Raw genomic sequence first — 22,439 nt, 5'->3', positions numbered from 1 at the left:
AAGGCATCAAACTTAGAGAAGACCTGGGAAAGAGTGCTGGTTCCAGCACTTCCTAGGTATGTGACCTTTGATAGGTCAAAATCTCTGGGCCTCAATTTCATCTGTAGATGACAATAATATTTATCAGGGTTATCAGGACGATCGAATAAGCTAAGAGCTGCAGAAGCACTTTGCAAATATACAAGGGCTATTCAAATGACAACTGTTTTGCCACTGGGCCGCACAGAGTAATGGTTAAAAGTTGAGGCTTTGGAATTTGGGCGCCATCACTCACTAGCCACGTGACCCGATGAAGTTATTTCTCTGAGCTTCCCTTTCTCCAGCGTGGGGGATTAAAAATACCTACTCCCCTGGGAGTAAGGGGCGTGGGTTCGATACTTGGTTGGGGAGCTAAGATCCCACATGCCACGCGGCCAAAATAAATAAAGGGTCTGGACTTAATTCTATTAAAAAAAAAACCTACCCCCAAAAGATTGTTATGAAAATTAAATGCTCCAGCCAGGCGGCAAGCTACTAAGTAGCTGTCCCTATTTAGTAAGCCCCGCCTCCCACCCTGGAAGTTCCTAGCTGATGAGATGAGCCCCGCCCCCAGACTCGCTCAGATCAGCAGGTCCCGCCCCCAGCCGTAAAGGTCAAGCCGGATTCGAATGGACGCGTCCGGGTGTTCAGTCCCCCAGAGATCCTTGAGTAGAGATCTCTGGCACCCGGGCCCCGCGCGCGCCTCGAGGCCGTGCCGAGGCCACTCACCAGCTAGCGCCCAGTCTACTAGGAAGACTCGCACGGCCGCAGCGACGGCGGCGGCGCGGGCGTCGTGACGTCACGGGGCGGGGCGGCGGCGCAGGCGTAGTGCGTCACGGGTGGCCTGGCAGCTGGCGGCGCTGAGGTGGACGCGTCTAGAGGGTTGTCTGACCGTGGAGTCGGGGCTTTGCTTTGGGGGCATGAGCCGAGGGGACTACGCCGAGGTGACGAGGTGAGTCCGGCCGCGACGCGCCTCTGCATCTTAGCGCCGGCCCCGCGAGGGGCTCCCAGAGGAGACTGCCCTAGAGAGACGGCTTCTCAGGCCCCGCCCCGGATTGTCCCGCTGCTGGCCCGGAAATAACAATCCGAGTAATGACCCATCGCATCTGGGAATTCGCGGCCAGGGATCGGGAAGCCCGGATTCCAGGCTTGACCCCACCGTTACCGTTAGCTTTTAGGAACAAGTGCCTGCTTCTCTGCTCCTCAGTTTCCCCAAATGACTGTTCGTGGCTTCCAGGGTCGTTGTAGCTCAGCGGGGGAGGGGGGGTGGGCGGGAGCGTTTTGTGAATTCTGTGAATATAAGAGGTTGTCGCCATTGCGAACCCAAAGGATTCTGATTGTCATATGGCACCCTGATCACTTACCACACTTTACCGTTCCTCAAAAAGTGCTGTGCCGAGCTGTCACGTGTATTGTCATATTTAAGCATCATAACAACCCTTGAGATAGGGATAATTATGCCCTTTGTAGGACGGAGGAAGAAACTGAGGCTCCGAGTGGGGAAGTGGCTTGTTTCATTCATTCATTCAGTAAATACTGAGTACCAGCCAGGAGCTATGCAGTGTACTAAGTGCCGGGAATAGAATCATCAAAATCGGTAAGGCCCTGCCCTCCAGTAACTTACATTCTAGTGAGGGAAACAGAAGATAAACTAGTATGTGATACATTGAGCTGGTATTATGTGGAAAGAAAAAGGTAGCTGTCATAGAGACTAACAAGATGCTCTGCTCTATTAGGGAAAGCTTTTCTGAGGAGGGGACACTTAAGGGGCAATCATGAGTTTCTAAAGTCACAAAATAACTGGTTGCAAAAGCCAGGATTTGAGTGTCTCTCTTTTGGCCCCATATCCTGCACTCTTCCCACTAAAAATGGTTCCCTCGTGTGATACTATTTCCTGTTGGTATTAGTATCAGAAGGTTTTATCATGCAAGTCTCATCTCAAATGTCATCTCCTATAGGTCTTCCCTTTCCACTAATTCTAAAGTAGCCCATCCCTAGACTTTGTCAAATCTCCTTGCTTAACTGTGTTTGCGGCACTTATCACAAATTACATCTTGATTATTTATTTTCCTTTTGTCTTGTCCTGCCCCTCTTCCAAATATAAGCATGCATAGGGCAGAGACCTTGCTTGTTCACTGCTCTGTCCCCAGTACCTAGACACTGCCTGGAAAATAGAGGCTCTATAAAAATTTTTTGAATGAATGATCTGTAAGTAGAAGGAAAGGACAGGAAAGGACAAAATATTTCGCCTCTCCAGTTTCCACACCTGGGATTCTAGTTATGCCTGTTTTACCTTTCTCCCAGGAAGCAGGAGCAAGAGCTATGGCTTGTTCATCTCTCTATTTTCAGCACATAGCCCAGGGCTTAGCGGTTATTAGTTGCTTGTCTCACATTATGGAACAGATTGAACATGTGAATGAGAGAGGAAGAAAAATACTCTCATGTGTGGAGGTAGATAAACACATTTAACAAACAATTACCTTAGGGGCTGCTATGTGCTAGCCTGTATAAGCTGTGCTGAGTTGAATAAGAGGTAATGGCAGTGTTCAGTATATCAGCTGTTGTTATTAAGACGCAGTTCCTGCAACACTGATCTCGGAGGCACTTCTGGTTTTACAGGACATGTTTTCTGTAGCAGGGAGTTCTAAAGTCTGTCACAGCCTGCCATCTTCCCAGCCCTTTTATTTTTCTTCCTCTACCACATCATACATTAAAGCTTTATTTTACATCTGTTGTGTCATTTTTGGTCTTCTCAGCAACTCTAAGTTATAAGCAGGGCAAGGTTTATTATGTAGAGGTGAGGAGACTGAAGCTAAGAGTGAAGTGACTTCCAATGGAAATGCCAAAATTTGAAACCAGGCCTTCTGACCGCAAGGTTTTTGGTCTTTACATTACTGTCTCCATCGTAACCCTCATCCTCCTTTTGTGGCTGTGATATGAGACGTTTCAGGAACTAAGTCGGTAATAGTTTAAGCTAAAATTAATTGAATGCTTCTTAGGTGCCATGCATTTATTGTTCTTAATGTTTTTGGTGTATTAACTCAGTGAATCTGCATAGCTCTTTATTACCCCTATTTTACAAATGAGGAGACTGAGACACAGGGTGGTTAAGTAACTTGCCCACCGTTACAGAACTAGTAAATAATGGAACTGGAATAACTACGGAGCAAGTTAGTCTCTTCTTCCCAGTGTCTCCCAAAATATTAGACATGATAATAGCTAATTGATTACTTACTATTGTTCTTCCCCACCCATACCCTTAAGTGTCATTAAGACTCACTTTCTGGTGGTTTCCAAGGCTTATTTTGGGTGACGGTTGTTGAACTGGAGTATCATGTAGTAGTAGAGACTTTGGCCTCCTGCCCAGTCAGCCTCTGGCTTCAGAAGAGAAAAACTAGTTTCTACACACAGAACCATCCCCCTTTCACCTTAAATGGAAGCTTTTGCTCTCTGGCTGCCGGAGGAGCTGTCCCAAGGGAACTGGTGCTGGGGCCCTGTTTGTGGAATAACTGAAGCCTTTGAAGGACTGCCCAGGGCATGCCCTCCTTGAATAAATGTTTGTTGAATTGAATTTGAAGTCTCATGTTCACAACATGTTGCTCCTTTCCTGTCTGAATATTCACATTTCCTCTAGTATTTCGTAGAGATTGATGGAAGCAGAAACCAAAACTCTTCCCCTGGAGAATGCATCCATCCTTTCAGAGGGTTCCCTACAGGAAGGGCACCGGTTATGGATTGGCAACCTGGACCCCAAAATCACAGAGTGAGTCTAATATATTTTAATTCATTACCTACAGAATTGGGATGCTTGTGGTGAGGATGTTCAGAAGAATTTTCAAGGGACATAGGCTATATTTTGGCCCTTTTATTTATGTTTTAATTATCTTTGAAGGGAATATGTTGTTTTAGCGTGTCATCTTGTCATTTTTCTTACATTTGGACTCTTCTACTGCATAGACACAGACTTGGATACCCTTTAAACCATATATTACTTGTTTTTCCTGCTTGCCTAAGATGTTCTCCTAATTTTCAACTATTTCAAATCCTTGTACCCAGTGACTAGGAAATTATTTCCTAAAACCAGCCATGGGCATACTTTCGTTCCCCAAAATGAAGGAACAAACAGAAGAAGTATCAGTATTTTCACAAAAAGGCAGAGAGGTACCACTTGGCTCTAATTCATGTTAAGCAGCCATGGAACCAAGGAAAGTCAGAAGGAATCTTAGAGATACCCCAGTCACTTTGGTTTTCATTCATTCATTAAATGATTTGAGTGCCTACTCTGTGCCAAGTGCCATGCTAGGCAATTTTCAAAGTTTCTAAATCTGAGGAGCCTTGTCTTATTAAAGTACAGAACCTAGATATAAAATAAAAGCTCAGAGTTGCTCTGATTAAAGGAAGGACAAGGTGTACCCAGTGCCTTTGGGCTGCAGTCACCCTTTCTTTGGCAATCACTTATAGGACTCGTGGAGCACCCTTGAAAGACTCTGATATATTCCAGCTGTTTTATCCTACAGCAGAGGAAACTGAAGCCCAAGAGATAGAAGTGCCTTGTCCATGGTGACAAAGCTAATTGAATTGTCTTGACTCCCCACTCTTTCCTTTGTGGATATTATAGTGGAGTGAAATTTCTTAACAGAGGGAATTGAGAGGTTTTTCCTTCCCCCAGTCGTTCGGTAGGGGCAGGTGGTGGTTGGTGGCAGGATAGCCAAGCGTGGGTGGATTGAGCCATTTGGGGTCAACGCTTGAAGCAAGCATGGGTTACAGCCTCAGTCCTAGAAGTTACTCCCTGTGGAATAGTGTTAAAAGCAAGGAGAGAGGAAACAAAGGAATCTGCTTAGAGGAGGTGTATAACAGGGTTGGGATTATGAGAGAGGAAAGAGATGTAAACTAACATATCAGGATCACGACAGAATGTTCAGTTCCTTAAACCTGCTCAGGCTCAAATTGGCTAAGTGTAGACACCGTTGGGTCCCTCTAGAAATTATGATGGTATTTAAGGTGTGTTGCCCCCTAATTATGTTACCTTGATCACGAGGGCCCTTAAATATAGACTGTGCATTTATTTTGGCTCTCTTTATGACTTACGGCTTTGAGGATGAATGTGTGAACCTGCCCAAGCTCTCAGTTAATGAGGGAATTAAACAGAGAAGCTGTTTCCATCATCTATAACCCAGGCTGTGAGAGGATGCTTCCAAGAGTGGTTTCCATTCCCACCTCTTCTTGTCTGAATGGAAATCTGGAGTGTGGAAACAATGTTCATTGTTTTAGCTGGGGTTCCCTGTAATGATATTCTTGTTATAATTGTATCCTGCTGCTTGACAGGAAGGTTCAAATGGGCATCTGCCACCTCAGTTTATGTCATAAGTGGGAGTATGTGGATGTTTTCTTTAGTTAGAGCATTAACAGGAACATTGAATCAAAAACTCTCCCACTGGTATCTCTGCTCTTCTCATACCAGGACAAAGGTGGACATCCAGTACTAGACTACAGATCAGGGCCTTGCTGGCTCCACCTGTGACTTACCACCTCTGTATTACCAGAGATCATTTCTACTGTATTTCATCTATGGATTCCTTATCTTAAAATATTTTCTCGATAAACAAACTGATTTATTAAATTTCTTCTTAATGACATAACTACCAGTTGTAGCTTATGGTTAGCATGAAATGCATAGTGTTACTTCATTTAATTTACTTAATTACAGCAAAGAAACCTAACATTATAGTAAGGTAGGTCTCATCTTGTAGAAATATGTGATTTTCTTCCAAGTTTTTGAAGTACATAAACTTCTAGATCCTGTTCCTTTCAAGATGTAGGTAACGATGGACCTAGACTAATTATTAAAATGCAGTCATTCCCAAACATTGAAGGGCTGCATGATGAAACTTGTGTGAACATGTGGTACCCAGCTTGTAGTCCAATCTCAGAAAATATTATTTGAATCCAAATCTCTAAAGTTCTGATGACTCTTGACAGAAGTTTTTTAAAGAAAAAAAACCTTTTCCACTCAGTTTTTCAAAGTTTATTTTATAATAATTCTGTTCATCTTATGTGTGTGTGCCTGTTACTAATCTGAGTTGTGTTCAAGCTGTAGTAGGATGTCCATCAGCCTCTTCTCAACAGAATACGCATTGCTGACCGACTGTCTAGCACCCTGATACTCTGTTCACTTCGTAGTTGCAATACTGACCATTTTAGGACCATGTTACATGCCAGGAATATCTGTATAACTAAATAGATCTTAGAGATCTGGATTTAAGGGAATGATGATATACTCTTATTTATGGAGGTAGCAGATTCCAAGCCTATGTTCTTTCCACTATATTTGGATTCCTCTCAACTATATTGTACCTCATAATTCTTACCTATAAAGTGAGACTGTTCAACTAAATGCTATGGAAATGTCTTCTAGCTCTAATATTTCATTAGTTCCTCTTATTTAAGCTTGCAACAGTCTTGTGAGGCAGGTAGAACAGACAACATTTCCCTACTTTATAAGTAAAGAAAGGTAAAGGGAGTTGACTCAGTTCACTTAAGTAGTTAATGATAGGACTAAGTTCCTGGCACCTAATATAGGGCTCTTTGCACAAATATTCTAACAATCCGTGTAACTGGACAGTCATAACCTAAAGTATTCTATTCTAAATTTTTCATTGTAAGGACTTCCTTTAAATGTTATGGGACCCAGTCTAACTGTAAGAGTAAAAACAGCAACTTTAAATATTATTACTAGTGCCTTCAGTAGAGAAGCTGAACAAATTAATGTCTTTAGACATCTATTTTCCATACCATGGTTTCTTCTGAGAGGGTTAACACTGCTTTCTTTTTTAAATATTAAATGTGCTGTATAGAAAGCCAAATTAATAGCCACTGCGTTATGCATAAGGAGAAGTATGAGAGAGAACAAAGCCAGTAGAAATTCTAAAAGAAAGAACATTCTGGATGGAGGGTGAATCATAAATAAAGGAACATAAGTAGGAATAAGAAGTATTGTTGGGCTTCCCTGGTGGCACAGTGGTTGAGAGTCCGCCTGCCGATGCAGGGGACACGGGTTCGTGCCCCGGTCCGGGAAGATCCCACATGCCGCGGAGCGGCTGGGCCCATGAGCCATGGCCGCTGAGCCTGCGCGTCCGGAGCCTGGGCTCCGCAACGGGAGAGGCCGCAACACTGAGAGCCCTGCGTACCGCAAAAAAAAGAAAAAAAGAAGTATTGTTATGGATGAGTCGAATATTGGGAAGACCTTTTTGACTAAAAGGGAGGTTGGATACTAAACGATAATGAAAATAGTAGTTGGAGAGAGAGAATGCTATCAGATCAAGACAGGATCTATAAAATTTATTCAGACAAGTTTGAATTTCACATAAAGAGACTCGTGAGTGTTTGGTGGGAGACCAGCATTATGAAAGTGATGTTTTAGTAGGAAAATCAGACATCAGTATTTAGGATGAATAGGAGGGGCAAAGACTGAAGATGAAGATTAGCTGCGGACCTGCCATTAATATCACCTAGATAGAGACAGTGAACTTGGAGACCACTGGGTGGAGTCTGCGAGATGAAGAAGGTGACTGAAGAGGAGCGGAGAGCTAAAGATGATCCTGATGTTTCTTGCCTGAGAAATGGAAAAGAATGATGTCCACACCAGCCAGCAGAATAGCTGGAAAGAGGCATAGTTTGTGGAGAGGAGGAGGTCAGGCCTGGCGTTATTAAGTAAACTTAAAAGCAATGGAGAGCCACCTGGGTGGAAATGTCCTTCGGATGTAGACTTTCAGAGCTAAACTCAAGGGATTATAAACGCATGAGCATGTAAGAACAGAGTGTTTCCACCTGAAGACACGCCTGCTTCTCTCTCAGCCCATTCCTTGTTTTTCCTCCATGACCTGTGCTGCTTCTCATGCTTTGGTTTGCATAAAACAGCCTTTACTATTTGCTTATTTAAATTTGAAGCAAAGTAAGACCATTTAAAAACATATAAGGCATAGAACATAAAGACCCACCACATAATAATTTCTGTAAATTTATGGAAAAAATTTTCTTTAAAACAAATTGTGCATTAAAAAGAATCTTAAATGTCATTTCGTTGGCTTCCCAGTACCTACAGCATCACATTAAAATTCCCTCCTGCACACATCTTTCCCAACCTGTCCCCTGCCTGCCTTTTAGCCTCTTCGCTTACTGTCTAAGAGCCCCCACTGTCTGCCGATGGATCAGTCTTTTTCACCTTTATGTCTTTACACAGGGTATTCACTAACCGCCTTCCCTGCACAGCTGGTCCTCTTCATCTGTGTGCTCACGTACATACCTCTGCGTGCAAGCTTCACACTTTTAAAATTGTTTGATTACATCTCTCTCTCCTCGAACCAGAACGTCAGGTCTTTGAAGACAGAGACTTAGTTGTATTCATTTGGATAGTCAAGTGCCTAATACTACAATTCTTGACACATTTGTAGGTGTCTATCTTAACCTAATCTAATTCATGTAGACTAATTCCCTGTGTGCCATTAGGTAGGAAGGCCATTTTAAAGACCCATTACAGAAAACACTAATTATGTTGCAGAAATATGTATGGGACCGGTGTACTATCTCCGGCTCCCGAAGGCTGCAGGGCCCCTGTTTCATTAAGTGAAGCAAGGCTCTGATGAGCAGCGAGCGCGCCCGTCCTTCAGCAGCAGATGAAAGTGCTTGCAGATGTGAAGCAAGACTCTTCAGGCTTCTTTCACTATCAGAGCTTGCAGTCTCCATCTCCAGGAAGCAAAATAGTAAACATTTCATTCCTTTTGTTTCGGTGTTCCGATAATTTCAAGAAATTATCAAACAAGGAAAGAAATCCTGGAGAAGTTGAAAGACACGGACCTAAGCAGATGTTCCTGGAATCTTAAGGTCGCACTTCTCGGGCAGAACGCATTTGTTAGCTTTTCAAAAAATAATCTGTTGGAGTTTTTTTTTTTTTTTTTCCCTGAGTAAATTAAAATTCATTTCCTAGGAAATGCCGATCGCCTTACCTTCCTGCTATTAAGCAGAATGGAGTTAATGAAAAGATGACCGGCCCACAGTAGCCCTTAGGTGGTTTTTTTAAAAACAGATTTGACCCACCATTTATGGCAACTGGTGCAGTGTTGAGGTTTGAATGGGTATAGTAAGTGGAAGATGCAGCTGTGAATTAAAGACCCTGAGAGAGATTCTTCTAGCCCATCTGTGCACTTGAGAGACCCACCCTTGCTGTAAGCATATTCAGAAAACCAAGTAAAACCAGAAATTTGCACTTTAGGTGTCTTCCTTTCCCCTGAAGAATCACCTCATTCTTTCTCACCAGCAGTTGAGGTATCGTGATAGGAATTGAGAGTTTGGAAACTAGAGGGTTATGGTTGTTTTCTCTTTCAAAACAGATCTAAAGACCAGATTAATATCCACTGTATGCCTTGGGATCCTTGCCCCCTGCCCCAGTAAAAGACCTGTGTTATGTCTTCCTTGCTCCACTGTGTCAGGACCTGATCCAGGATAATGGGCTTGCTTGTTGATGTGCATTAGTCTCAAATTTAGTGTAGCTTATGATCCATTTCATATCTTTCTGCCTCCCAAAGGAGAGTCTTACTCAAGAATAAAATCTTGATGAGTTTTCTCCTAGAAAACAATGTGAATATGAATGTGGCTGTAAAGACAGCTTTACTGACTCCCTGTGGGGTAGAATTCCCAGTAATAACAGATTTAGCATGTGGGCTGATACCTTTTTAGTATCACAGGGACAGCATTGTTTAGAGAAAGCCTTGACTCCATTTGAATAGCGTGGAGGATGCCAGGAGGAAGGCCAAAGGAAAAGGAAATGGGAGAGCTGTTGGTTTGTCTCACCCTTACATCAGATGACAGGAAGTAGGAATTGAGATTGGCCACAGCAACCTGTTAAGGCCACATCTGTTTGAATAACTTAAAAGCTGTATAGAAACCAAGTAAGTTTTAGAGAAAGGAATCCAAGAAGAGGGTGAGGGGCAGAGTGGCAAGAAAGAGCTTGGGGTAAACCTCCTGCCACTAGTAAATGCCTTCCTTGGCCAGCTAGATTCTTTATTCAGCCACACTCCAGAGCATAAATCGTATTGAAGCAACTGAGGTTGGGTAGTTACCTGCAGTGGGATGATTTATAGGACCGGCCAGGTTCCCCTGCCTGTGTGAGACCAGCCTCCATCACGTTGCGGTTCCACATTGTCCTGTCATTCGGTCACGTCAGGGATGGAAACTCTCAAGCACTTAGGAAGTGCCACTAGCTGTGGTTTGGCTTTTGGCAGAATTTGTCTCAAGTGCAATTTGGGGCTAATGATTAACTATGAAAGCTAACGGGGAAGTCTTCCAGGATTGTTTTGTTGTTTGTGTGAATGTATATGTGTTACTTTGTTTATTTTTGAGGTAGGGTTGGCCTTTGCATTTGGAGTGTGAGTTTGTGTTTCTGATGGAGTTGTAGTTATTCACAAATACTATTTCATTGCCAAGAAATTGAAAATAAATAAATCGACACAATTTTTGAGCTATTCTCCAAAAGAAAAACAAATGGTGCTTGTGGGCCAGACAGCTGTTTGTTAGGTGTGGTTTTTTTGTTTGGTATTTTTGTGTTGGACAGACGCATAGCCATGACAATTCTAGTCCCCATTCCAAATAGAGGCAAACAACTCTGTTTGCCAAATAAACTAACACGGCAGTTTGGAGGAAGGCAGGGGGCAGTGATGTGAGATTTTATCCCTGGGGTAAATTATCTCCTGCTTTTATCTCGCAGGCTGACCAAATTCCCAGAGTGTCTCAGGGGCTGTTCTTTCTCCATAGATACCACCTCCTCAAGCTCCTGCAGAAGTTTGGCACGGTGAAGCAGTTCGACTTTCTCTTCCACAAGTCAGGTGCTTTGGAGGGACAGCCTCGAGGGTACTGTTTCGTTAACTTTGAAACTAAGCAGGTAATTGAACTTCTCCCCCCTTTCCCAGTACTTATACTCTCATAATTATCTGTGCATCCCTCTTGACTACTAGAATAGCAGTTCCTTGTGGGCAGGAGCCATGTCTGATTCATCTCTGTGTGCTGTGCTCTGAGTCCTAAAGGAGATCCTCGGTAAACAACTGAGTTAGTGAACAGCTTTCAAGGTCTACCCTCCCCAGGCTGGCAGTCTCAGGCAGCTGACCTACTTTTCTGACCAGATGCTTTGGGATGCCCACATTAAGCACATGGACATGCCCCTGCCTGTTCTCTTTTGTTTGTTCCTTTAGTGGCTGGCCAACAAAGCCTCCTTTTCTTTCAGTAGGTTTGCCCCGTGGTGCAGAAGCCCTCCCTCTCTGTGGTGAGCCGCCCACAAACTCTCTTTTATTTTTATTTCTTAAAAATGTATCCTTCTTCTCAATGTCTCAGAATAAATGCGGACGAATTTGAATATATACAGTGAAAGAGAACCTCCAGCTTCAACCATGATGTATCCATGTATCCGTATTAAAATTTAGTCCTTGGAGGGGACATGCATTGATAAAGGAATTGAATTTGAATGTTATTAAATATGGAGACACTGCTTATAGCTCTATAACTTTATTAGTCATGTGTGAGAACATTGCCTAGTTATTGTTTTATTAATAATAATTGTATTTGTATGTTTTTCTTACTGTAAAAGTGATACCTGTTTCTTACAGATGAAAATATAGATAAGTAATCTCATTTATTAGCCTAAAACCCAGAAATAATCAGTTTTTTAATATTTAGTTGTATATCTTTGTAGTCCCTTCTTCTTTCTTCACATTCATACACACATACGCACACAAACACATGTACACAATTTTTAAAAAAAACATGTGCAGCTTATAACACACAAACAGAATCATATATCCTATTTACCACTGAAAGAAAATTAAAATTTTTTCTGTCATCTAATACACATCAAGATAACATTCTGGGGCTTCCCTTGGCGCAGTGGTTGAGAGTCCGCCTGCCGATGCAGGGGACACGGGCTCGTGCCGTGAGCCATGGCCGCTGAGCCTGCGCGTCCGGAGCCTGTGCTCCGCAACGGGAGAGGCCACAACAGTGAGAGGCCCGCGTACCGCAAAAAAAAAAAAAAAAAAAAAAAAAAAAACATTCTGTATCATATTGTGGTTTCACTGGTGTAGCTGTAGATATATGTAAAAATTCATTGATCTATATCTATAATTTTATTATTTAGACCTCAGTTTAAAAACTAACCAGTGTCATCTTTGATGACTGCATAATGTTTTATTCTGTGAACGTATGGTAATTTACTTAACTAATCTCCACACGTGTCAGCAGTGCAGTGAACATCTCTTTAGCTCTATGTACATATTTACTATATTCATGGAAATGGAGTGGTGTCAACAAAGGCCACAATTTTTTTTCGTAATATGACTGCCAAATTGCCTTCAAAAAGTGATGTGTCAGTATGTTCTGAAACTGTCTGAGAGTGTCATTTGTCCTTACCAGTGCTGGGAATTTTTTTTTTTAATTTCCCCTAATTTTTGCAAATGTGATAGGCAGTAAGTGATTCATTATTGTTCTAATTGTTCAAGGTTTGTTTTGAGGGAACTGAAAATGTGCTCTATATAGTTAGCAGTTTAAAATACTTTGTTCTTTCCTAATGATAGAGCACGTTGAGGATTCTTATAGACAACTAAAATCAATGGTCATGTTGAGGACAGATGCTGGGTTTTTGTTTTTTTTTTTTTTTGCGGTACGTGGGCCTCTCACTGCTGTGGCCTCTCCTGTTGCGGAGCACAGGCTCCGGACGCGCAGGCTCAGTGGCCGTGGCTCACGGGCCCAGCCGCTCCGCGGCTTGTGGGATCTTCCCGGACCGGGGCACGAACCCGTGTCCCCTGCATTGGCAGGCAGACTCTCAACCACTGCGCCACCAGGGAAGCCCCAGATGCTGGTTTAAAAACACTAAACTCGAAGTCACAAAGCCTGTTATTTCTGACTGTTCCATTTATTAACTTTAGGCAAGTCTCTTTAACTTATTTTGACCTCAGTTTTCATCTAAAAATGGGGATTAAAAACACACACCCTCCTTACCTTTTAGGAAGTTGAGAGAATAGGTGAGGGTTTATATGAAAACACATTTGGCATTTAATAATATTGTTGGATACATGAATTTTGAAACAAGTTACAGAGATGGGAAATTCTTTTTTCAAACATTTATCACCTGCTGGCATCTTATGACTGTTGATGCTACAGAATTAATGGAGAGTGTCATGTAAATTCTAATTCACTAAGTGAAACTTAAGAATAAAATGTCTCATCTGTCCTTCTAACTTTGCGTGCCATAGTGAGGCAAGGATGCCAGTGATGAATACTTGACACGTAGTAGGTACTCAGATATTTGTTGAATGTCATACCGGCAGGATCCAGAGGAATAAGAGAGTCACTGGGAAAACCAGACTGGAATGTCCTACACTGAGCCTCGGACTCTCCTTGTTCCTCTTCCTGTTCCTTAAGGGCTTCTTCACTCCCAGTAAACGTGGGTTACGCTTGGCCGAATGCCTCATGGATACAAATGGAGCAGAGAAGGCTTGGCAGGATGGAAAAGTACAGCCAGGCTTCCTGGGAATGTCCTAGAGTGCCTATTACCCAGCCTCAGGAATTCCTTTCAACCTCGTTGCTCCTATATCTGATGGGGACAGGGTCAGGGAAGTTCTGGCTCTGAAAACCAGGTGCAGAGATTGGCCCACAGAGATACCTTGCTCGTAGTCTCTTTGACTCACTCCTGCTTTTTCCGGCCTGGTTTCCTTCACTCCCATATCCTTTGAAGCCATTACTGTTTCTCACTTTGGATTCAGGGAGTATAAGCCCTAGTCCAGGATATAGTTTCAGAGTCCCTGGCGGAGTACAATTTCTTGACATAGTAGGTGCTACTCTAACTAACAGAAGTATGTAGAAAGATATCACCCAATAGGCCACACAATGGTCACCTAATAAGCTGACGTTGGTTGAGTGCTTACCATATGCTCCATGCTCTACATGCGCTCTTTGACTCCTCACGACCACTGAGGAACAAGCAATGTCCATATTTTACAGGTGAAAAAGATAATATCCAGAGAGATTAACTGACCTGCTAAATGTTACGCTGCCAGTAAGTGGCAGAGCCGAGATTTGAATTTTTGTTTGACTGAGATTACAAAAACTCACACCCTTTTTACTATTCTGCCTTTTTTTTTTTTCCTTGTAAACCCTTTGCCACTTGTTTAACAAAACGGTTAGAAATTCAGCCATCAAAGCTAGTGAGACATTTGAATATTTGACTAACATTAATCCCTTTCCTGAACAGGAAGCAGAACAAGCCATCCAGTGTCTCAATGGCAAGCTGGCTCTGTCTAAGAAGCTGGTGGTGCGATGGGCACACGCGCAAGTGAAGGTGAGTCTAACAGGCTAGAAAGACAGCATCAGCTCATCCTAAATGAATCTTCCGAAAGACAGTTGTCCACTTGCCCATTTGCATCCAAGCCTCTGCACATCTGGAACAGCCATACTCTGGTCTCCTACTTGTATTTACCATGTGTGTTGCCAGATTTTTCTTTTGAGAAACATCTCAGGAGGGATTAAGTTCCTTCGTCGTTTCTCTCCGCATACCCACAGATTCTGTTTTTGATTGATTCTTCCATGTGACTGATATGTATACTCAGACCTCTATCATTTTTTTGGTGGGGGTTGTTCTTTGGAGGAAAAAATGTATTTATTTTTAAAATTAGTTGCTTTAGGCGTTGTTAGACTCTTCCCAGCCTCTCAGTTCTTTGGAGAGTTTGAATTGTTTATTCTAAATGCTTGCGAAATGGGTAGTTTGTAAGAGTGCTTAAAGCACTGACATTTCCTTACTCCAGAGATTTTAAGAGTTATTTGTGGGACTTTGCAGTGTCTGTATTGACTCCAAGGCCCAAGCAGTGGTGAACTGCCGTGTTCATCTCCTAGTTGTTCTCTTGGGAAAATGCACTGGAAAAGCTACAACCACTTTAAAAAAAAAAAAAAGAACAGTCTTCTGTTACAGCCAGCACAGGTGAAGTATGTGCACTGCAGCAACCCCCAAAGTTGATTCTATTCCTCCTGCAGTGTGGTCTTTACAGACCTGTCTGCAAAAAGATTTGTGACAACTAGATTTGGAGCCTCAGTCTTTAGCTAAATGAGCATGAGTTTTGATCAGAGACTGTATCCAACAAGCTTCCCAGTAAAGAGTCACAGAAATAGAACATTTGAGTTCAGTGTCCAAGCTGAAAAACGGAGCTCAGACACTTTGGATCTTTATGAGTATTCCAGGTAACCACAGAGCCTTCTCAATTTCTAGGACCCATTGCCTTAAAAATAGAAGCAGCAAAGAGAATTACCAAATGCTTTTTTACTCAAAAGAAAATCAAGTCTCATTTGCCAGACTGGCTGTCATTTTCTCATTCTGCATCTCATTGAAAAGACATGCAAGAGAAATAAATCATCCTTCGTTCTTTGATTTGAGAATCTCTGTGCCCTGCAGTTCTCTTCTCCTACACATCTTTTCGACCAGAGGCTCCTGATTGCTCTTTAATATTGTATTTACGTTTTAAAAGAAGTATATAATTATCTGACATCAAATAAGCTACTCTTGCTGGAGAATGTTTTCTATATCAGTGGCTGAAAGCTGTTACTACTTTTCTTCTCCACTTAGATCTGTTAAGAGTTGAATGTTATGATTGGTACTTTGCAAAAATCTAGCAAAATTTTAAAGTGCTTGGAATAAAGCAAAATAAATATTGTAAGAGGTGATGTATGACAGAATAAGAATGTGAGAGGGCAATCCTGCTGTGTGTCTGTACCATCTGCGAATTTAAAGGCTGAAATTCTTTCCCTACCAAATAAGGAGGACTGATGGCTAGATGGGAAGCCTCTTCTAAATTTCTCAGTTTATAACTTTTAGGCCAAAACTGTCTGGACGTCTACATTAATTCTAAACATAAAGCAGTCTTAAGATTGTCGAAAAATAATCTAACAATACACTGATGGGATTAGGATTTCTGAACACATGCACTGCAGTAGAGGGCTGGTTTCTGCCCAGGTGAGGTAATTTGCCTTTTTCTTACTTGCAGAGATACGATCATAACAAGAATGATAAGGTCCTTCCGATTAGTCTTGAGCCATCCTCAAGCACTGAGCCCACTCAGTCTAACCTAAGGTAAGAAGGTGTACTATAGGAAGACGCAAGCAGGTATGCAAGAGCTTGAGCCATCTCTTCATTCTAACCTTCATTCCGGTTCTAGTAAACCTTCGGACTCTTAATTTAGAGTAGAATCTACTAACTTTTGACATGCTGAGAAGTGTGTTCAGTTAGTCTCCAGAATGTATACATTTCACCTCCTCCTCACATACCCCTAAGAGTGTGTACCAGCCATTTACAGAATTCATACACTCAAAAGAGGCTGGGTGTGCTAACCATGTACCTGCCATTATACTTGGCACTGGGGATACAAAGGTAAAGCAGATTCAGTCCTTGCCATAAAAACAGGCATTTTAATAAGGCCTTGATTATCTTCAGCATTTGTCATCATACACGAATTCCTCCCCAGCTATGAGTCCCTTTATACAGAATTCGGGTTTGTAGCACTTTAATTTTATCTACCATTTCAGCAAATATAACAGTTTTGGTTCTAGTAAGTACAAATTATCATTTCCTTCCTTGGAGTTAATTCAAAACAGAAGGAATTGAGGGTTGAGTAGAGAAAGCGGAAGTTAAGTAGATGGGTGAGCAGAAGTAGAGGGGTTTACTTTGCATCATAGCCTAGGGAGAAATGTTAACAATAACAAAAGCCAGGATTTATTGAGCTCACTATGAAGCGGGCTCTGTGCTAAACACTTTACATGCCGTATGTCATTGAATTATAAAAATTCTGGTAAAAGTACAGTTGTACTCATTTTACAAATGAGGAAACTGAAGTTTAGAGAGGTAAAATATCTTGGCCAAGATCACGCAGGTAGCAAATAGCAGAGTCCAGATTCAAAGACAGATTTACTGGACTTAAACATTCAGTCTTTTAATTACTGCTTTAAAGAAACTCCAGGCTGTAAATGCAGGACTACTGTTCTAAAGCCTGTTCCAGGGGCGGGGAAGAAGATATGTGAAAGATCGTCAGTGTTCCATAAGGATCAGAAATCAACATGTCTATATGGGGAAAGAATCGAAAAAAGAGTGGATATATATATATATATTTGTATAACAGATTCACTTTGCTGTACACCTGAAAGTAATACAATATTGTAAATCAATTATACTCCAATAAAAATGAAAAAAAGGGCTTCCCTGGTGGCGCAGTGGTTGAGAGTCCACCTGCCGATGCAGGGGACACGGGCTCATGCCCCGGTCCGGGAAGATCCCACATACCGCGGAGCGGCTGGGCCCGTGAGCCATGGCCGCTGAGCCTGCGCATCCGGAGCCTGTGCTCCACAACGGGAGAGGCCACAACAGTGAGAGGCCCGCGCACTGCAAAAAAAAGAAAAGAAAAAAAAAAGGAAATCAACAATGTCATGAAGTCAGGAAAGTGATGCCTATTTGGACAGAGGGCCAGACAGGAAAAAAAAAACCTTTCCTGTATAGTTGCACCAAACAAAACAGATGTACAAGCATCTCATTAAACTGCAGGGGAAGGTGATCCTGAAATGTTTTCAGGAGCGATAAAATTGGTAAACTAAAATTAATTTTATAGTTACTAATTTGTCTAATATCATTGATACTTCTTAATTTTGTGCTGCTTTATTTTATACTCCCAATTTTTTTTTTTTTTTCCCTAACCAATGACTTCTGTAGATTCACTGGGAACTTATTTCGGCTATCCTGTTTTCCCCACGAGATTAAACCTCCTTGATCACAGATTGGTTTCATGGAGGTTTTCATAAATCTAACTCCTGTTAGGAAGGGACGACTGCATTTATGCTTGGTGATCTCCATGGTACAGTGAACATGTCTTTAGTTTCTTATTTTCATTGTTTGCTCTTTTTACTAGATAATCTAGCCTGGTGTTTTCCATTTATTTTTTAATCCAGAGAACCTCAGTTTACATCTTTCGATTAACATCTATGCCTAATTAGAGAAGGTTGTTTTCTCTGTGACTCATACAGAATGAATGGCTGGCTGTTAATTTTCCATTAATGGAAAAAGGTGCTGGAATGCATCTCAGTGAGACCTCAGGGTTCTTTTTTGTTGTTGTTGTTGTTGCGGTACGCGGGCCTCTCACTGTTGTGGCCTCTCCCGTTGCGGAGCACAGGCTCCGGACGCGCAGGCTCAGCGGCCATGGCTCACGGGCCTAGCCGCTCCGCGGCATGTGGGATCATCCTGTGGGATCTTCCCGGACTGTGTCCCCTGCATCGGCAGGCGGACTCTCAACCACTGCGCCACCAGGGAAGCCCAGGGTTCTTTTTTATTGCAACTTAGTTTTTTAATTTTACGTTGCCGGTGTAAAATCATGAGTATGTGCAGATGTATGCCTTTTGAGGATCTCTAAAAGGCCATGTGCACATTCCCTCCCAAGTTTCTGTCCCGGACTGTAGACCATTGACAGCATCAGAATGGAAAATAAAGGGAGTCGTGGGCCAAAAAATACTCTGCCTAAGTGCTTTGCATTCTGGTCCAGGGATAGCAGTGACCTTGATCAGAAGGGAATTCCTCACAACTTCTGCAGTGTCTCCTCACCCCTTCTCTCTAATACATGGCTACTCAGCTCCCAACCTAATGGAGAGGAAAAAACAAGGACTTTGATGATAAACTGGGCTTGAATCCTGGCTCCACAATTTCTTAGCTGTGTGAACCTTGGGTGAATCCCTATCTCTGTGCATTTGTTTATCTGTAAAATGTGGATCAAAACCCTTGCAATATTGTTGCAAGCATTAGAAACAATATAAGTAAAATGCTGGACCACTGCCTGGCTCATTGTAAGCACTCTAACTGATAGCATAAACACACATTTGTCAGTAAACAGGGACTTTGTAGGAGTTCCAGGATTTTTTTCCCATTATTATTTAGTGATTCAGAAGGTGGTACAGTATAATATAGCTCATAGTATTGCTCTGGAGTCCAACTGTATTCAAATCTCAACTCTGCCACTCACTAGCGGTATAACACTAGCTAAGTTAACCTTTCTATGCCTTGTTTTCTTTATCTGTAAAGTGAAGAATATAACGTACGTGAATCATTTTCATTTTTTCTAATTGTGGTAAAATACGCATAATATAGCATTTACCATCTTAACCATTTTTAAGTGTACAGTTCAACGGTATTAAATACATTCATAATTTACAACCAGCACCACCATCTGTCTCCATAATTCTTTTCCTCTTGTAAAACTGAAGCTCTACACCCATTAAACATTAACTCCCCATTCCCACCTCCCCCAAGCGCCTGGCAACCACCATTCCACTTTGTGTCTCTGTGATTTTGGCTACTCATTTAAGTACCTCATGTAAATGGAATCAAGCAGCATTTAACTTTTTAACGTTTGTTTAACTTAGCGTAATGTCCTCCAGATCATCCACATTGTAGCATATGTATATACCATATTTCGCTTATCCATTCATACTTCGATGGACACTTGGGTTGCTTCCACAGTTTATTGTGAATAATGCTACCATGAAACAAACAATGCTACCATGAACATGAGTGTACCCATCTCTTCCAGACTCTGCTTTGAATTCCTACACAAATTATTTTTGAGGGCCTACTATCTGCAGACACTAAGGTGCTGATCAGTGTTGGCGTCTGAGGTTTAAGTGTAGCAATATGCAAAGTACTTCTAACAGTGTCTTACAGAAAAAACTTAATAGATGGACCAGACTTGATCTCTTTCCTAAAATGAGAACATTAATTGTTTTTATATGTGTTTTCTATGAAATGCTTGCATGTTTGTGTTTGAGTATCTTGTTGCTACTCTGATATGCTTAAGAGGCACAAAGAAGATGAAAGACACAGGTATTCTCTGAACGTACCCACTCTGATCCTCTGCTGTCCTTTTCCCAGTGTCACTGCAAAGATAAAAGCCATTGAAGCAAAGCTGAAAATGATGGCAGAAAACCCTGATGCAGAGTATCCAGCAGCACCTGTTTATTCCTACTTCAAGCCACCAGATAAAAAAAGGACTACTCCTTATTCTAGAACAGCTTGGAAATCTCGAAGATGATGGTTATGAATTACCGTAACAGCAAAAGCAAATTGGTGTCCACACCTGAAATCCTCTGCCTTTGTGCTTGTAGCTGTGAATGGTACTATCCGACAGAGCACAGTCACATGTTAGAATTTGGTAACATAACGTCTTTGGATGTTCTTATGGATGTTTCTTCCCTGAGGTATGTGTGGAATTGAGCATCATCCAGAATAAATAGGATTGTATCCAGAACTGTGATTTGAACACTGGGATGCTCTAGTTGGCTGGTTTGTTTGGATTTGTAACTCCAGAAACAGTATATAGTGTGCCAGAGAGAAAGGCAAACATAAAAAATGTTACTATTTAAATCAGGAAACTTAAGTTATTAATATCCATCTTAAAAAAAACAAACAAAACATTTTTCTGTACTCAAGTGTCTTTACAACATAAAGAAGAAGTAAAAGACAGGGAGGGAAGTGAGAGATTTTTGAATCATGTTCAGAACTGCTGTTCCAGAATTCTCTATGGAAATCCCTCCAACTGGACTAAAAGAAAAGGTTCTTGGCAAAAAGAGCTGTTTCTTTGAGCAAATGTTGTGGTAATATGTTTAAGAATTACGCTTATTGTTTCAAAATCCCAACTAGGAAAACATGGTGTATATCTTAAAAAATTGTTTGCATTGACAAAACTGTAGAATGAAATTTAGCATTTTATACCACAACGGAAGTTCTGTTTGGAAATCCAGTTTTTCTACTGGGATCATTTTTTAAGAATCTAAATAATCCTGCCTCTATAATACCAAATGTCATTATTAATATGGGACTTTTAAAATTGCATTTATTGCATGAGATTGTTTTTAATAGCATGAGGATGTTCTATTTGGAATTGTATCATGGTCAATCTAAATAGAAAAGCAAAATTTCTTTGAAAACTTAAACATTGCTATGTTGATCTCTAACAAACATGTTATTTATTAATAATTGTGTAGAGGCCTGAGTAGAAGAAATCAAATTCTCTTATGTGGGGTGAGGTGGGGACATGCAGTGGACACAGAAAGTCAATGGAGCAGGCACTGCTCTGGCACCGAGATTGTAATGACCTCATGTTTTATGTGGTTTTTAAAGGCTTGAAAGACTGCATGACTTTAAAACGATTCTTCATTTTTAGAACCTACTTCTCCCCAGATATTTTTTGCCTCTGTGAACATTTTAAATATAACAGTAGAGAAAGAAAAAGAAATCAACAGATTTGGGAGTGTGTTTCTGTCAGCAGTGTTGGTTGGTCATTTTGGTGCAAGGTTGACAGACTGTTTCATTGGTCAGCACCATTGCTTCTTCACCAGGTAAATCATTTTGTTACCCAACGTGCCACTCTTAGTGAGTACAGACTGTTTACCGTCAATTTTCCTAGCAAGAGGAAGCTTTCATTATAGGAACTTAAGTCTTCCTATGAGCATAAATGAATTTAAGACACTTGAACCAAAACTTCAGCATAGTGAGGTTTCAGAATTCACAGAACCGGTTCAGAGAAATTCTTATCACCTTTCCCAAGGTAAAGCTTTTCAGATATCTTTAAATGTTAAATACTTCCTGCGTTTATGAGCTCAGTCTAAGATGCAAGTAACTCTCTTTCCATTTGGGGGATAGGTCAGGGAGGAAGGAGCATTATCTCCCATTTTTCTGGTGACTTCTGAGAGCATAGAATTCACCATTTTATCCTTAAGTCCTCAGAGAGTTATGGTGGAGTAGGACTTAATTAATGCAAAATAGTCTTCTATTTTTAATAGGAACTTAGAAAATACTTAACTTTGAATTATCTAGAGTTGTTTCCTTTAGAAACCAGAGCTATTTATTTGTATTTAAAGCAATGTTTGTTATTTGTACCGATTCTTATTCCTCTGTGTGAATAAATGCAAGACAGTGTCTGCGGTTGTGTCTTCTCTCGTCCCTCTTCTGCAGTGAAGACCACGGCTCTCGGAGAGGCTTGTTTCCCCTCAGGACGTGGGCCGGTGTGTCCAGGCGGGGTGCTGTTTCTAAGTGCCTTCTCAGACCTCAGAGGCAGTTCTGTCCACCTTTTCTGCCTGCCTACTTCTGTTAGAGATGAGTAAAGAGACTAGCTGTTGTCACTATAAATCTCTGAAAAGAAGTTGTTAACGGAAGTCCCCTGAAGTATGATAATGTGCTTAGGCCCTCTTTCAAAGTAGGGGTTTCAAAAGAATAAATTGTGTCATAAATATGCTGAAAGCAGTTTGATGAAACGCTTGTAAAATATAAGTGTTAATTGGTCAACTGCTATGAAGTTACCTGTACTTTAAAA

At 41.5% G+C, this 22,439-nt stretch overlaps 2 protein-coding genes across 4 annotated transcripts in view; one reads left to right on the top strand and one right to left on the bottom strand.

Moving 5' to 3' along the window:
• MRRF (mitochondrial ribosome recycling factor) overlaps positions 1 to 895 on the bottom strand; it is a 67,201-nt gene extending 66,306 nt beyond the window's left edge. The window contains exon 1 of one of the 2 annotated variants that reach the window (XM_029202994.1): positions 748 to 895. The gene's annotated coding sequence lies outside the window, so the exon portion shown is untranslated. The remainder of the gene's footprint in view (positions 1 to 747) is intronic. The other variant, XM_029202996.1, reaches the window with a different exon arrangement.
• RBM18 (RNA binding motif protein 18) lies at positions 849 to 22,045 on the top strand. Of its 2 annotated transcripts, none has more exons than XM_029202997.1 (6): positions 849 to 970; positions 3,653 to 3,781; positions 10,825 to 10,951; positions 14,306 to 14,392; positions 16,086 to 16,171; positions 20,000 to 22,045. In XM_029202997.1, exons 2-6 carry the CDS (start codon positions 3,669 to 3,671, stop codon positions 20,157 to 20,159), a joined length of 573 nt encoding a protein of 190 aa, XP_029058830.1. In that variant the 5' UTR covers positions 849 to 970; positions 3,653 to 3,668; the 3' UTR covers positions 20,160 to 22,045. The 2 variants fall into 2 exon arrangements, with proteins under 2 accessions (XP_029058830.1, XP_029058831.1); XM_029202998.1 differs by having other exon boundaries at positions 925 to 970; positions 10,778 to 10,951; positions 20,000 to 22,041.
• Positions 22,046 to 22,439: the final 394 nt, after the last annotated feature.

This window comes from Monodon monoceros, unplaced genomic scaffold, assembly GCF_005190385.1.
Source record: "Monodon monoceros isolate NGI ecotype Baffin Bay Population unplaced genomic scaffold, NGI_Narwhal_1 Super_Scaffold_5, whole genome shotgun sequence".
NCBI classification, from domain to species: Eukaryota; Metazoa; Chordata; class Mammalia; order Artiodactyla; family Monodontidae; genus Monodon; species Monodon monoceros.
The sequence above is the reverse complement of the archived record's forward strand: the minus strand, read 5'-3'. Positions and strand labels throughout refer to the sequence as shown.